At 49.8% G+C, this 15,853-nt stretch overlaps 1 protein-coding gene across 1 annotated transcript; it reads right to left on the bottom strand.

Moving 5' to 3' along the window:
• Positions 1–2,637: 2,637 nt before the first annotated feature.
• DIPK2B (divergent protein kinase domain 2B) lies at positions 2,638–14,225 on the bottom strand. Its single transcript, XM_032207402.1, has 5 exons — positions 13,999–14,225; positions 10,405–10,669; positions 6,140–6,313; positions 4,442–4,730; positions 2,638–3,220 (listed from the first exon to the last, which is right to left on the bottom strand). Exons 1-5 carry the CDS (start codon positions 14,223–14,225, stop codon positions 2,880–2,882), a joined length of 1,296 nt encoding a protein of 431 aa, XP_032063293.1. The 3' UTR covers positions 2,638–2,879.
• Positions 14,226–15,853: the final 1,628 nt, after the last annotated feature.

Here is a 15,853-nt window from a genome sequence, read left to right as displayed (position 1 = left end):
CAGCTTTAGGTAAAACCACAGACTGAAAGATCGAAGATGCAGACGGATTCCAGAAAAACTGTTGAAAACAGATTGTTAGTCAGCCTTATGGATCCAGCGAAGGACATGTTTTTTGTACTGGAAGAGAGCCATGATGTAGAAATAGACTGAAATCATGAAAGAGGGCTCAGGCTGTATATTTAAACATTTTTGCTGTCGGACCATCTGGGCCTGAAGCTAAATTTACTTACAAATTATTTCCAATGTTTCTGCTTCTTGAGAGGTGAAAGGTGTATTTGATATTTTATGCCAGGAGGAAAAGCAAAATAAATGTCCTGGGGCAGATCTTGCCAGCAGCAGAGCCACATGTGTTTTTGGATGCCTGATGTGCCGCAATACCTTGCTTTAACCCCAGGCCTGGTGCTCTGCACACACTGAGCCCCTCCACAGCCAACGCTAGATCTTGTCTTGCTTTCCTGCTCCCGGTAACTCTGCACAATGATTAGCAATGCAAATGCACTCACATCTTTTTCTGGTTTTAGGCCTGTTACTGATTTCTTTTTTGAACCATGGATACGTGAAGACTATTTCCGTGATGAAAATACTTACAGGGGGATCCAGAAAGTCTAGTTTCTGACTCAGCTGAGTCAAATTTTTGGTGACTCTTACACACCTGAATCGCAGGAGACAAGCCCCAAACCCCAGTGAGGTCTCACAGCCCCCTGGACAACGGGGAAGTGTCTCTGACACCCCACAGGGACCACATGGGATGGGAACCAACAAAAGCTGTGTTGTTATCAATGTAAGGACAAGAGGCAATGGACACAAACTGGAACACAAGAGGCTCTGTCTGAGCATTAGGAAGCAATTCTGTACTCCATGAGTGATGGAGCACTGCCAGCCACCTGGACGTGGTCATGGGCAAGCTGCTCTAGACGGTCCTGCTTGAGCAAGGGGGTTGGACCAGATGACCTCCAGAACTCCCTTCCCACCTCAACCATTCTGTGATTCTGCGATTCTGTGAAAGCATGGGTTTACCAAGGGGAAATCATGCTTAACCAGTCTGACAGCCTTCTCTGATGGGATGACTGGCTGGGTAGATGAAGGGGAGCAGTCTACCTTGACTTCAGCAAGACTTTTTACACTGTCTCCCATAACATCCTCATGGTCAAGCTCAGGAAATGCAGGATAGATTGAGTGGACTGTGAGGTGGATGGCAGAACTCAGAGGGTTGTGCTTTGTGGTGCAGAGTCTAGTTGGAGGCCTGTAGCTAGCAGTCAGTACCATGTCCAGTCTTGTTCAATTTACATATCAAAGACCTGGACAGTGGAACAGAGTACACCCTCAGCACATTTGCTGATGATACAAAGCTGGGAGGAGTGGCTGATACCCCAGAGAGCTGTGCTGCCATACAGGGGGACCTCGACAGGCTAGAGGGATGGGCTGAGAGGAACCTCATGACGAAGAGACATGGAGCTACTGGAGTGAGTTCAGAGGAGTGCTGAATGATTAGAGATGATTAGAGGAGAGATGATTAGAGGGCTGGAGCATCTCTCATAAGAGGAGGGGCTGAGAGAGCTGGGCCTGGTTAGCTTGGAGATGGGGAGAGTGAGAGAGGATCTTATCAATGTGTATAAATATCTGAGGGGAGGGTGTCAAGAGCATGGGACCAGACTCTTTTCAGTGGTGCCCAGCAACAGGACAAGAGGCAAGGGGCACAAGCTGAAGCACAGGAGGTTCTGACTGAATATAAGAAAACACTTATTTACTCTGAAGGTGACAGAGCACTGGGACAGGTTGCCCAGAGAGATTGTGGAGTATCCGTCTCTGGAGATATTCAAAACCCGCCTGGATGCCATCCTGTGCATGTACGCTAGGTGACTCTGCTTGGCAGGGGGGTTGGACTAGATTATCTCCAGGGGTCCCTTCCCACTTCAGTAATTCTGTGGTTCTGGGTGATTCTCTGGTTTACTATTCAGGTGGTCTCACGCTTAGGGTAGACTAATATATCATCTTCTGGACATGTGGTTTCTACTCTTAAGGTAGTTTTCCATTTGAATGGTTTTGTTCAAATGGTTCCCTCCAGTTTTCTTTAGAGAGAAAAGTGTGAAAATATTTTCTGGACAATCACATCTAAGAGTTGTTAGTTGTTTTTGTTTGTTTGTTTGTTGTTCTTCTTGTTTTAATCCTAAAACCTTTAAAGAATCTTTATTAGACTCCAATTATTGCCCATCAATTTGGGAAAGACTAAAAGTAACTGGGGATTAGAGAAATTAAGTCTCGAGAAATGCTGGGTCTTTCAGCTTTTTAATGCTGCTGATTGTGTCTTTCTGTTCTGTGTTCCATAAAAGTAATAAAGTTTAAATATTCTGTAGAAGTGATCTGTGATGGATGGTGGTAAGGAACCGATCAGGTGGCTCAGTTTGTCTATAGCATTGGAGCATTCAAAATCCCCACAAGAAAAGTCTTAAATATTTCCATCCATCTCACATTATGTATATATCATCTCGATCAGAAAGACATTCTTGGTAATAATGCTCCCCTATCTAGCTAGCTGTGAGCATGCTGCCTTCAGAGGGTTTCTCTTTAATGGATGGCATGGAAAACTCTTCCAAGGCCAAAATACGTGAAGGAGATTTATTAATCCTGTAGCCCTTGTCACTCATGATAACGTTTATAATCCATAAGCCTTACATCACATCTAACATCCCAAGTAACAAATGCATCTCTGGGAGATGAACAATAAATCCTGCGTACACTCGGCTCCCTCCTCCTCCATCTCGATGAGGGTGTCCTGGAGTTGGTGCAGCTCCATCCAGCTGCCCTGGCTCCTCCTTGCTTCCTGCACTGGAGCCAGGAAACATGTCCCATCCTTCTTGGGCAGCCTTTCTCCAAAGCCATCAGTATTTGTCGCTGTATTTACAGTCTGGGTAGCGGTAGGCAAAGCGTGAATCGCAAGACCGCAGAGGCTTCAGGAGCTCTGCCAGCTTTGCCAATGCCTCATTGACACCCTGGTCATCAGCAAGGCCATCCGCGCAGTGCTGCAGGAAGCTGTCTATTTTCTCCTGTACAGGTTGCAAGAATTTCCCCTTCAGGAGCTTAGGCAGAAGCTCTTGACACACCATGACAAGGCTCTGCTTCTCTCTGATGGAGTTACAGGACACAAATGCAGACTGGCAGTCCACAGTCAAGCAGCTAAATATATCTTTGTACTCCTGTTGGCCGTCGATCAGTTGGCTCCCTGTTAAAGACCATGAAATTGTTGTTAGAAAGACGGGAATAAAATCTCGGATAATCACATATGTCTGTGCCCCTGTATTAATATAGGGTTTGTTGCTGTCTAAAGGATACTACTATCTTTCACCACAATGTATGCTGTGCTGTATCTGTGTAAGGGCTACTTTTCCCCTGAAATACATGTATTTTTCTGAATGACAGAGCTCTGCTGAATTGCCTTAGAGAGGAAGCAGAGAGGGATTGTTGGGTCAAACTGGTGCAGAGGAAATTATAAGAATCAGAGCAACAACCTAGAACATGGAGTTCCTACAGAAACTACCACAAACAGTCAAACCTGTAATTTTTACATGTTACCCAAAATCATTAAAGTGCAAAAACAGCTCATCTAGCTGGAGCCAAGACAACCATAATAGCTGGTGGGACAAGAAAAAGAAGTCTGGTGGAAAATCCTCTGACAACTATTTCTGAATATTTGAGATGTGCTCAGCTGAATGTTTGAGCTTAGCAAAGGTCTTCTGAAAAGTTGAACATTCAAAATGAAAGTGTTAAATTAGTGGAGGAATGTTCTTTGGATAGCTCTGCTTCCAGTGGTAGAGCAATATAAACTGTGGAAAGTGAATAGTAATCCTTGATTTTATGCAAAACTGACATGAGTGATTTTATTACTATCACTATCACTATCACTATCACTATCACTATCACTATCACTATCACTATCACTATTATAAGTTACTGAGATAAATGCACCTAAAAAGAGTTTGATTTGAGCCAATACTTTAAACAAACGAGCCTATTAAATTTCTATTCACAAGTACTGACATTTGTGTGACAACTGTTTTACAGAAAAGAGGTGATTTAGGGAGCATGTACGGGAGAGTGCTCAGCCCTGTACACGCTGAAGGCTGCTGCCCATCACAGAGGGGGCCGTGTGGCATGCAGGTGCCCACGTGGCACCCGGAGCATCCTTCGGTCACTGCTCTACTGATGGCACGAGCAAAATGCCTGCTGTCTTCTCCACTCGGAGCCAGGATGGCAGGCACTGCTGATGCTTTTGCTATTAGTAAATGGCTCCTTGATCTTTTTATGATTTAAACTTAACAAGTGATATTCGTTTGATTTTCAATAAATAAATAAATAAATACACCACAGCAGGTGAAAGATCTGTTTTGCCTGTCACACCGAGCTCTCCTACGACAGACGCGCAGCCCCAGAGCCTGCTGAGTACCTTCCTCCTTGTCGATGATGCCCAGCGTGCTGGCATCCCGGATGAACAGATGCCCGTTGCTGAACACGCCGAAGGTGCCAGCGTCCACGTGGGTGAAGTAGAAGAAATAGTTGAGGTCGTTGGTGCCCATGGAGCGGAGGACGGCGAGGAGCTGGAGGGCCAGGTCGGCTGCCACCTCGGGGGCCGCCCCGAAGAAGTCTCGCAGGGGCTGGGTGCTGGCGCTGACCACCAGCCGCCCGCAGGATCCCAGGTACCGCGGGAAGGGCCACCCCTCCACGTCGGGGAAGATCTGCCAGGAGAGGGGACGGTGGCATCAACACCTGGCCCTGCTCACCGCGGTCTTTGCCATGAGCCCATCTCCCTCCCAGATGGCTTTGAGCGCATCCTTTGGACTTCCCAAGCGGCCGTGCTGGGGTTGTGCTTTGGCTTCTGGAGCCAGCCCACCACCGACCCTTACTACAGCGAGCCCCAGCAGCCAAGGGAGGCACTACTCTGCCCTACGTTTCTCCCTTTTTCTTTTCTTTGGGTGATTAAGCAAGAAGAATCTGATATTTCAAGATCTGTTCCATGAGGGAGACTAACTGGAGAGCCCAAGACAATAATAGATTTTAAATTCATGAAATTTTTAGGCAGAGAAGAGCTAAATTTAGGTTTCTTTATGCGGCCTTGGATGGCTCCTTTATGAGCACTGCATCGCTGAAATCGCAGCCTGAAGGTGAGGTGGGGCCAGAGCAGTTTTTGCTGATTGGCAAGACCATGCCCAGCCATTTTGGAAGTCAGATGTGCTGGATGTTTGCTGCACGGGGGACACCTGGACAGGGTTTACCACATTTTTCTCACCTCTGCAGCACTGAGAGCTGCACCCTTGTGCCCCGGTGGGCTGTGGGCAAGGTGGCCAAGGGACCCCCACGAGACTCCCCAGAGCATGAGCACCATTCCCCTCACTGTGCAGGGGAGCACAGTGTGGGCCCTCGGTGGCCTCAATTAGGAGGAAGACGTTGCCTTCTCTCTGCTTCATCATATCTCAAAGGGTTGCAAGCAACAGCAGTGAGGACTGGATGTGAGGTGGCCGAGGGGATGCTCCCATGGAGGTCCTCACACAGTGAGAGTGGAGGCCACATGCCAGGAGGGGACCAGAGAAGCTCTCTGCCTTCAAACTCAGAGCTCAGTTGTATTCGGGATTGTACCAAACACCTCAGAGCTGCGCCCTGTCGTAGAGCCAGCTACCAGAGGTACGCAAACATTAATAACAGCTGTGGCACACTGAGACTGGGAAATCCATGCTCCCCAAATCCACGTTCAGTCCCAACACTGTGTCTCAGTCCTTATGTGTTAGTGTGTGCTCTCTTGTGCTTTGGATTTTATAAAAAGGCTGCGATTTTAAGTAATACATTAGCAATGCAAACATGACACTGAAACATCAGGGATGTGTAAAAACCTGGCTTTCACAGCGTGCTGCTGCAATAACCCATCTGGGCTCTGATTTATTTCAGGGGCTGGGCATCCGTGTCTCTCAGCAACTTCACAGGCTGGTGCAGGGAGTACTGCAGGAGTCTGCCTGTCTTCAGCCACCCATCTCCTCAGAAGAAACACGCTTCATAAAGGTCGGGGAGTGTGCAAAGGGCAGTCCTGGCAGCAGGGACTGGGGCATGGCTCATGCTTGCAAGGGGTGATGTTTCCAGCTGGGGCGGTACTTACCTGTAACAGGATGGGGTGTGAATTCACCGACAGCGTGTACAGGAGGCGCAGCTTGTCCCGGTCGGTGAGGTGGTCCATGTAGATGCTGCCGGCGTCTGGCACCTCGGCGTAGCGCCGCACTATCCGGTCCAGGAGGCGCTGGGATGGGCAGCGCAGCATTGGGCTAGACAGGCCCTGGAGAGGGAGCAAAGCACAACATGGGTGTTTATTTTTCCAGCCTGAGATATCAAAAGGTGTTCTGGTACGGGGGCAGCTCTCTGCTCTGCAGCACCACTAATGGGCACGGGCACATGGGGGACTCCACAGCAACTCCCTCCCAGGAAGAAATGGGACAGCATCAGCCAAAAATACCAATTTGAGACAAATTCTGAAAATGGCACGCAGTCTTCACAGCATGGCCCTGGCCACCACCAGCCCCTTGTCCCTGCCTCACCAGGCAGCGCCAGCCCTGCCAGCCCTGCCGGCCCACGGCGGCCTCTCCCATTGCTCCTCCAGTGAGTCACTTCCCTCTTCAAATAATGTCTTCAGATTGCTTCCCTCTTTGCCTAGCCTATAAGCAGCTTTCTTGGAAATGCTCCCTGTTAAGGTCAGTAAACACGCCTTAAAACTGTAAATAAACATTGTACATGGGCACAAGCACAGGGTGCATTATCTCTCTGATAAACTTGCGCATTAGCTCTCAAAGCCAAATTTGAATATCCTGAGCATGTTTTCTTGCAAATGCCAGCAACAAGTAAAGAATTGTTGGGCTAATGGCTTCAGCCATCACCATATTTCACCTTTCAAATTTGTGGCCTTGATTTGTAAAATTGTAACAAGCGGTCTACATCTGGGATAAATGGCATCTATACTTAGAACTTTGTTGTAGAAAAATACCTTTGTTTTAAAGTTTTAAAAACCAAGGAGAGGTGACACGGGGAGGAGAATTCCCGACAGCAATGCAGAAATGCTGCCCTGCCTTTCCTCTGCTGGGGAGGGGAGTTGGACTTGTGCAAAACCTCTTTCTGCCAAATGATTCAAGTAGCCAAATTTGTTCTTTTGGATTTAGTTTCTCATCTGATGTCTGTGAGGCATTTGTCAGAGGACAGGGCACTTGAGCTCACATTTGCTGCCTGCCGTTCTTCACGCTGGGAGCAAAGATTTGAGTCAGGATCTCCCCAAGTCATTTGGTAGCTCTGAGGTAGGTCTCACACAGCCCTTCCTGCATGAGCTGTTCATTTGGCATAAAGCATTGATTAACCAGCCATGAGAAAAAAATAATAAGAAGAAACAAGAGAAAGAGGAGAGTGCCACTCTCCTGTGCAGATGCAGAAGGAGGGACAGAACCTCCTGTGCCCACTCTTTTGCCTCCCTGCTGGTTTCAGGGGGGCCCAGTCTCTCTCTCCTTGGCCATCAGTTGCATGGAGCAAGCCCTGAATGGTCAAAACTACCTGAAAAGCCCAATCCCTACTAGAGTGTTGATTTGCCAAGACCAAAGAACACTTTTTTCCCCCCACTTGTCAAAAATAATGCTCCTCAGTTCTAGCTACAAGCCTTCATACAGTTCTGTACGTACACATACAGTGTGGCCTTATGAAGGAAATACATTTTCCACTAATTATCAGAAACCATAGGGGGAGGGAAGGGACGGTTATGGATTTCTGTCTCACTGCACTTGCAGACACATTATGGGTGACTCTGTCACTTTCCCTTTGGAGGAGAAGTGAGAAAAAATGAGCAGAACAGAATTGTGTTAAGTACGAGAAACAGTGGAGAAAGTCTCTAGCAGCTCAGCGTGTATGCAAATATTTGCAGCCAAAGTTAGAAAGCTTCACTAGCTTCAGGAGTTTGTCATGCAAAAGCTGAGACCCTTAACAAGTGTACAGTAGGAACAGAAACCACGAGAATGCATAGAAGCTATAATTAGGATTTTTTCCAGGGTCAGAGCTTATCCTATGAACACAGATGCGGACATGTGCTGCACACAGCGATCGTGACTGCTCCTTTCCCATGGAACTGTTTTAGGGTTTTCATGGCTAAAGCAGTGACCGACACCTGGCTGGGGCTGAATGACGGCAGCATCCATACAGCAGAAAGGCAGCCGCAGTTGTAAAACTGTCAGACAAAAACTGCCAGCGGAAGAAAAATGTGAAGGTTGTATACTTGAAACACTGAAGATACTGATTTATCTCAGAACATCTCAAGTCCTTTCCAGCATCTTATCACCCTGGAGAATAAGACCTGACAGGCAGCCTGACATCTTGTTTGTGATTGATATGGAAAGCTTCTTATTTACTTTGATTAAATTCCTACATCCTTGTATCTGATAATGAGTAGTTCCTACAATGCCTACCTGCACTCAGCTATGATTTTTTCCCTACTGCACGATATGTGATGTGTGTTAAACTCTTGTCCATGTGTACGTACGCAGATCTCATGCAGACATGCACAGAATCCAGTGGGACATAAAGATGACCTCAGGGAGACAAATTTTCTTCACTTTGCTGTCTTTTCAGCCAGCCTGAGGAAGGGCAGCACAGCCCAGGAGCACTGCTGCCTGCTGCCCCATGTGCTGCTGCCTGGTGAAACCAATTGAAGAAATTTGGGATTTGGACCCAGGAGGAGAGAGCTGGATGTACATATTGAAACACTCACAGCTCCTGGCTGTTTGAAGGCAGGGGTTTCATTCACCCCCCCAAAAAAAGAGAAGCTGAGGATGTCCAGTGAAGCCATGAAGCTCATCCCCGCTGCAGACACCCTTGCTGATGTCCTCGCACATTTTCCAGGCTGCGCTTTGTAACCTGGGTTATAACTTTGCCCTGCAGGCCATTGGTGCTGAAGTTAGCCTACATTTTGTTGCTGCTCACCTCGAAGAGGGCAAACAAGCCCTGTATGGCTCACAGTGACAAAATCTGGCCCCAAGACATGGGCAAAGCAGCGTGTGGTGGTGCTGCCATGTGCGTTACAACAACATGGGCAGCAGTGCACAGCCCGAGCTGAGCCCAGCTCCTCTCCCAGGCCAGCGAGATTTTAGCAGTGAAGGCTTCGCTGCATCTGACAAGTATTTTCGTTGTGGCGGGTGAAATAATCAGTGTGGCAGCTCGGATGGGAGCTGGGGCAGGCAGGGTAGGCAGCGCAAAGTGTAAAAGCAGCGCTTCATGGGCTGTCATCCCGATTCAAGGATGTGGAGGGCTATTATAATTCCCTGTTACAAAAGACAAAATTACTCGAGTCATTAGTTTTCCTCAGTGCCAAAACTGCAGGGAGGGGAGCACAGACACCCCTGGGTGACCACAGCATCATGAAACGGGGGCAGAATCACGCTGGGCATCAGCAGCGTGCAGTTAAACATCTCCAAAAACACCAGGAGAGCAGTGGCTGCCAGTAAGCATCTGCAGTGACTTCTTTTATCCGCAGGAAGCCCCCTCCGATGGCTCGTGCTGGGTTGCCAGCTCGTGTTTGCTGTGTGCAGGCTGAGGTGCTCCGTGGCTCTCAGCTGCGAGGAGGTGCTGGGTGGGCAGGGAGGCGCGGGGGGCCTTGGGCTTGGAGCATCACCATGGGCTTCCGCAGGAGCTCGCACTCGTGCTGTGCTGTGGAAATGTCACTGCTGCCGGCTGCTTCTTGTTTCAGGCCACTGTGAGCCCAGCAGCCATGTTACAGAGCACACAGTGCCTCATTGACACAGCCAGAGAGCCATGAAAACAGGAGCGGTGCAGTTCTGGGGCTGGCATGCACTGATCTCGGCCTTGCTGCAGCCGGCTGTGCCCTTTCTTCACTTAAAAATCCCTGAGATGTCCCAGGAAGCTCGTCCCTGGGTGCGTCCCCCTGGGCTGGCCCTTGGGGCTCACCCAGCTGCTATTTTAAACCTCTCTTTCCCCAGCCACGTAATTAGGTGAGAACCTTCACCCTAAAATACCTGCGCTGTTAGCTATAAAGAAGACATACATAGAGTACAGACAGCACTGAGACATTAGGGTGGAAGAACTTAGGGTGGGGCAGAAACATCCCCACCTGAGCTGCTGGTGTTTTCACACGTATTGATTCATTTTTTTTATTATTATTTTTTTTTCCCCTGCCTGAGGACCAGCAGGCATTACGGTATTAGGGCATTCACCCTCAGCCTCCAGGATCCCCACTCCTGCCCTCCTTGGAGACAACCCCAACCCTTTGCCCGTACCAGCGTTGTCCCACCTGCAGCACAGGACGCTTTGGGAGTCCCCTTTGGGCCATGCAGGAGCCCGTGGGTTGCCCTGGTCTGGTTTTGGGGCCGGTGGTGGGGCACTGACCTGGACCAGGTCGGGGGTGAGGCGCTTGGCCCGCAGCCACTTCTGGAAGCGGTGAGTGCGGCGCAGGGCGCGCTCCAGGCTGCAGGTCTTGGTCTTCAGCAGGGAGGTGCAGATGCGCTTGTCCGCCTGGTCGTGCTGGTACTTGGTGGTCAGACGGGTGATGTCGACCAGCCGCCAGCTCTGGGCATCGTCGGTGTAGTTGCCCGAGTAGCTGAGCAGGTAGCTGGGGGGCAGCTTTAAACGAGAAGAAAGCCAGGTGTCAAACCTGCCAAACCAAAACGAGAGCCCCACGGAGAGCGGGTTAACAAGCCTCGCCGACACCCACCGCGCAAGCACCACACAGCGTCACGAAAACCTCAGCAAGAGATGGCCCAAGTGATTTTGGGGGGTCCCTTTGGCACTGCTGGGGAGCCGTTTCCCACCCCAGGGACCACACATGCCCCAGGCAAGAAGAGTAGGTGGAGTAGAGTAGGTGATTCTCCAAAAGGACTTTGGAGAAAATACCTGCATTTGTTCCCCAGTTAAGATATCCCTTGCTATGCCCAAATAACACCATTTGGGCCATGTGAACAGCAAAAGTGAAGGAAGAAGGCTCGGGGCTTCAGTTCCCTGGGAACTCCTGACGTTTTGAGATTTCTTGAAGCCTGTGCTGCAATGAGAGAAGTGTCCCCCCCCCAAAAAAAAAGGAATAATAACACTTTAAAATACCCTGCAGAACAAAAACTCCAGAACATAAATATGTTTGGAAATACCAGAATGGCCTTTCACTTTGAGGTGGTGGCTTTACTCGGTGTCGATGCAGGAGAGGCCAGTGTATTATTTTTTTCATTAATCAAAATGCTAACGCTGAAACAAAGCTCGTAAAGGATATTTTGTTTGAAGTTTTCAGTGGTGAGTTCCAAGGAAAAGTTTAATGCCGTGACGTAGTGCTTTCCTTAGCTGCAAAATCTTTTCTGGTGGAAAATGCCAGCTTTCCTGGCCAGGCTGGTCCAGGCAGAGACCTGGCTGCCCGGTGTCACCCCGTGTCCAGGTAGGAGGAACTGCTGGAGCGAGGAGAACAGCAACACCAGCACCAAATGCACACTGTGACCTCCACCTGCATGGGCACAGGGTCTCCACAGGGCACCCCCAAGGCATAGGTGTGGGGAGTGTAGGGTATGGGATGGAAACAGGCATCTGACTGCTTTGCAGGTTCCTCTGCGAGATGCAAGAGCAGCTGAGCCCCGGCCCTCAGCCAGGCCAGTGGCTGCACGGGCTGCCTCCAGGCTCTCCTCATTATACACTTGCCCAAGTGCATAAGAAAACGTTTCTTAATTTAATCTCGCCATAAATTAAAGATGATGATAGCTCAAAACTGAAACAGGAGAGGCAAGGGGTGCCCTTCAGGAGCAGCTAGCTGCCAGTAAATGAAAAGGCGTTAACGAAGCCGAGGGTTGAAGCTGATTTTTCTTTTTGACCTCCAGCTGGGAACTCCATGCAGAGAAACTTTGAGGGGGTTAATTGGATTTACTTCCCTCTATATCTCCCCTTCAAATATCAGTGTGTGCAACCTTGTCCTGATGCCTTCCCCTGCTCCTCTGTAGGGGGTAGCATCTTGCAGATTCTGGGCAGCTCAGCTGTCCCCAAGGGGGAAAACCCCTCTCCTCAAAATGTTCCCAGCAAGCCCTGTGCAAATGCTGCAGGACATTTATTCATTATCCCAGGCTGTTGCACCGACCTCATCCAATGCAACCGCTGGTGCTAGCCCTGCTGTGGCTCTTGCTGAGGGCATTTTGCCCAATATGAAATCAGAGCTTCCTTATGATCAGAGCATCTGATATGAAAATAAACCCTTTCTCTCTCTCTCTCTTTTTTTTTTTTTTTTTTTTTGCCTGGTTTTGAGGCAGGACTACAGAGTATCTGCTGTGCCTTACTTTGGTTTGCTTTGCACCGTGTCCCCTCCCAGCACCTAATCTGCGAAGCAGGCACACAGAGCCAGGCACGTACAGGAAAGGGATGGATACGGGCTGGGGCTTTCTTTCTTTCCCCCCTTTTTTTTAAGTTAAGCATAAATGTGCCTTGTGACTTGGCTCACACAGCCGTGCTCAGGGGAGATGACGCCAGGCAGGCACCAGCACAGAGCCACCACTGGTGCTGGGATGTGCAAAATGCCACACCGAGTGTTGCTCTGGGCACGAGGGGAGCCCTGAGGGGGCCACAGCCTCCCTGTGCCTGGCATCATTTCCAGGCAGCCCAGCACTGGCCTGGCACACGTGCTGGATGCTTTCAGGATTCGTCACTGAGCCATGCAGCAGCAGTAATCCAGCTTCGTGTGGAGCCGCACAGCTCAGGGCCAGGTTGTGCTTTAATGAAGGTGCTCCATGAGATCTGCGTGGAGGACCAACCCGCCAGCTACAGGCTATAGATTGGCCCAGATCTGAATGCTGGAGAAAATCAAACTTGGTTTCACTCAGAAAAGAGAAAAGCAAGTGTTTTGTTTCAGCCAAAATAACCTTGCTTGTATTTGGAGAGTTTTACATTTTTTTAATCATTAACATTAAATAAATTAAGTCTTAAACAAAAATAAAGAAAGAAAGATCATATTAACAAATTGAAGCAATCCACTTTTTTCAAACTTCCTTCCCAATACTCTCAGCCAAGACTAGCTGCCAACATTGGCACAAGACCTCAAATAGTTTTGGTCAGCTCGTTTTCACAGCGTTTTGAAAATCTGATATTTCAGTGACAACTTCTGCCACGCTCTGCTTTTGGGCCAGCTGGTGGGCAGGCTCTGGGAATGAACCCCACATCCCGGTGCTTGCTGTTCAAGGGCATGCCACAGCTCCTGGAAGTGGTGGGGGGTTAATGAAGCATGTCCTGCTGAGGACCAAGAGAGGGAAGCACAAAGCGCCATCCACCTTTGTGAACATGGAAAAGGTGAACATGGAAATGGGCAGCCCACGTCCCATTGACTTTGAGGCAAATGCAACTTCTGCTGCTGCCTTCAAATTCTCACAGAAAACTCCCCAAAGCATAAGAACATTTTAGCCCTGCCTGTGCTCTAGCACACAGGTACCCGATGTGCAGGAGCCCCCATGCCTCAGGCAGGTGCACGTCGCTTTTGGTCTTGGTTAATACGCACGTGAATTTCTGCACATGGGTGCTGTTGTGCCTGGTACAGGACTACATAGCACGCCCATATGTTTGTAGCTAACACAGCCCATTGGAACATGCAAAGTTAAAACCCCTCGCCTTTACTCAGCTGCTCACAATCAAATCCGTCCAGTGACATCAAAACAAACTGATTTCTTCCTTCCCTCTTCCCTTCCCCCACCACTGCCTTGAACTCCTCCAGAGATACTCTCTGTGCAGAAAGTTGTGCCTTTTACTCCTGCCTTCAAGTTACAGTTCTTGTCGGGTCTGTGCAGCTTTAAAAGCAAACAGAGTCAGAGCAGCAGCGCATAGACATAAATTAAAATACCCGGCGCTGTAATGGCAGCCCAATGATAAGTTACTCTTTGCATCGTCTTTCCTTAAAGCACTGGGAAACTCTAACAGGCAACTTTCAGGGTACCATGCAGAATGCGCTAAAAATCACTGTGCCGAGTTTCTGACCTTATTTCTTCTTTAAAGAATTTCTTGCAAATGGATGTCCCAATGCAGGCGTTGCACTTGTCGAGTCCCAGGAAAGTCCGGCCAAAACTGTAGCTGGGCTTGACGTGGGGCGCAGACGGAGACGCCGTCACTGCTGCAGCAGGGCTACAGCTCAGGGCCAAAACCAGCAGCAGCAGCAGCCACGAATCTGCAACTCTGGAGCAAAGGTGACATATCCAGCGCCCCATCTACAGTCGCGGAGAGCTCTGACTGTTGCAAGCCACCCCTCTCTACACTCCTGGCCCTGCCGCGGTGAGCCCCGAAACGCAGCCAGATGCGCTGGATGCTGGAGCCCCGGCCGCAGCCCCCATCCTGCCAGCTGGTCACTGGCTCTATTGGCTTGAGGTTTGGGTGGGAAAGATACGATGTAGGGTGGGGAGAAGGAAACGCATGGAGGATGCAGATAACTTGGGTTGCCATGGCTACCTTTCCTTTACTTGCCGCAGCTGCTTTGGCCCCTGCTGACCCTCCCGTCAGCCGGCTGGGAAAACAACGCCAAGAGGTGCTCATCTGCGCTTTGTGCAGACAAATGAAGGATATCCTGCCGCTGGAGCAGAGGGCATGTGCGGGACGCTTGGTAAAAGCTCATTTGGGAGGAACAGCAGTGTGGCAGGAACGCACGCTCAGCCAGAAGCCCAGCCCCTCGCGGTGTGTTATTCCCAGAGCCACATCTCAGGGCTCCTCGGATGCTTGCTAGGTTCGGTTTTCCCTCAGAAAAATCACCAAAAGTGCTGCCTGGTGGAGTCACCTCTTGACAGAGGTGTTTAAAACCCATCACACAGCTGAGTCTCCTGCTGTGGACAGTAGGGTAGCCTGGTGCTGTCTGCAACACCCAGCTCACCTAACACCCCTGTGGCCATGTTGCTCCCACTTTTTGGATGGGCTGTGGAGGAGGGTGACCCTGTCAGCACGAGGCAGGGAGGGAGGGCAGCTCTTTGAAGCACAGTCATTAATTGAGGCACCTGGGAGATCTGGGGTCTCCCTTTGGCCCTGCAGCCTGAAGGAAGTTACTTCATCTCCCTGTGCATCCCTTTGAGCAAAAGGGAGATGCTGACATTCAGGGTTTGTCCGCAGGGCACAGAGCAGCCAGGCAGGGATGATGAGCCCTGCTGAGAGGGCAGGGGATGCAGGGCACCCTGCCAACGCTGCAGACGAAAGGGGCCGTGCTGTTCTGGGACACGAGCAAGCGCATCCAGCACGCAGCTCTGCATTGCGCCACATCCATGTCTGGCCTTGTACTCTGGTGCAAAGCTCTTTGAAATCCACTGGTGAGAGGAGCCACACCAGAGCCAAACACCCACATCCAGCAGTTTATCCTCTTCCCTGGCCTTTCCTGTTGCTGGGACATTGCCCCTGATCCCACTGCAGGAATCATCCCTTTCCACTGCTCCCTGCCAGCAGCTCTGCATCACTGGCCAGCTTAACACTGCTCCTACCCCACTATTCCCTGGATGTTACCAAAATTAAACACCAGCAATCTGTTTTTATCTTCACTACGTAACATATAAAAAATATACCCTTCAGTTTCTTAATATTCTAGTTGCCTGCCTTCAGTCTTCAATTTTCCACTGAGATTTATGAGCAGCAAACTGGCTTCTGGCTGCCAGCTCAGTGCAGGAGCCCCGGCCTGCCCTGCCCCACAGTGAGCCACAGAAAAGGGGAGGACTTCAGCACATGCCCTTTCCCACAGCAAGCACCAGACATGCCAGTACTCTGACCCTAAAAAAACATTAGACAGCAGAGCTTCTTTTCGGTTCACAGTGTCTTGAAGGCCATGGTGTTCTTGCACTATTGCTTGATTTAGTACTACAAAATG

The sequence above is a fragment of the Aythya fuligula genome, chromosome 1, assembly GCF_009819795.1.
Source record: "Aythya fuligula isolate bAytFul2 chromosome 1, bAytFul2.pri, whole genome shotgun sequence".
Taxonomy (NCBI): domain Eukaryota; kingdom Metazoa; phylum Chordata; class Aves; order Anseriformes; family Anatidae; genus Aythya; species Aythya fuligula.
The sequence above is the reverse complement of the archived record's forward strand: the minus strand, read 5'-3'. Positions and strand labels throughout refer to the sequence as shown.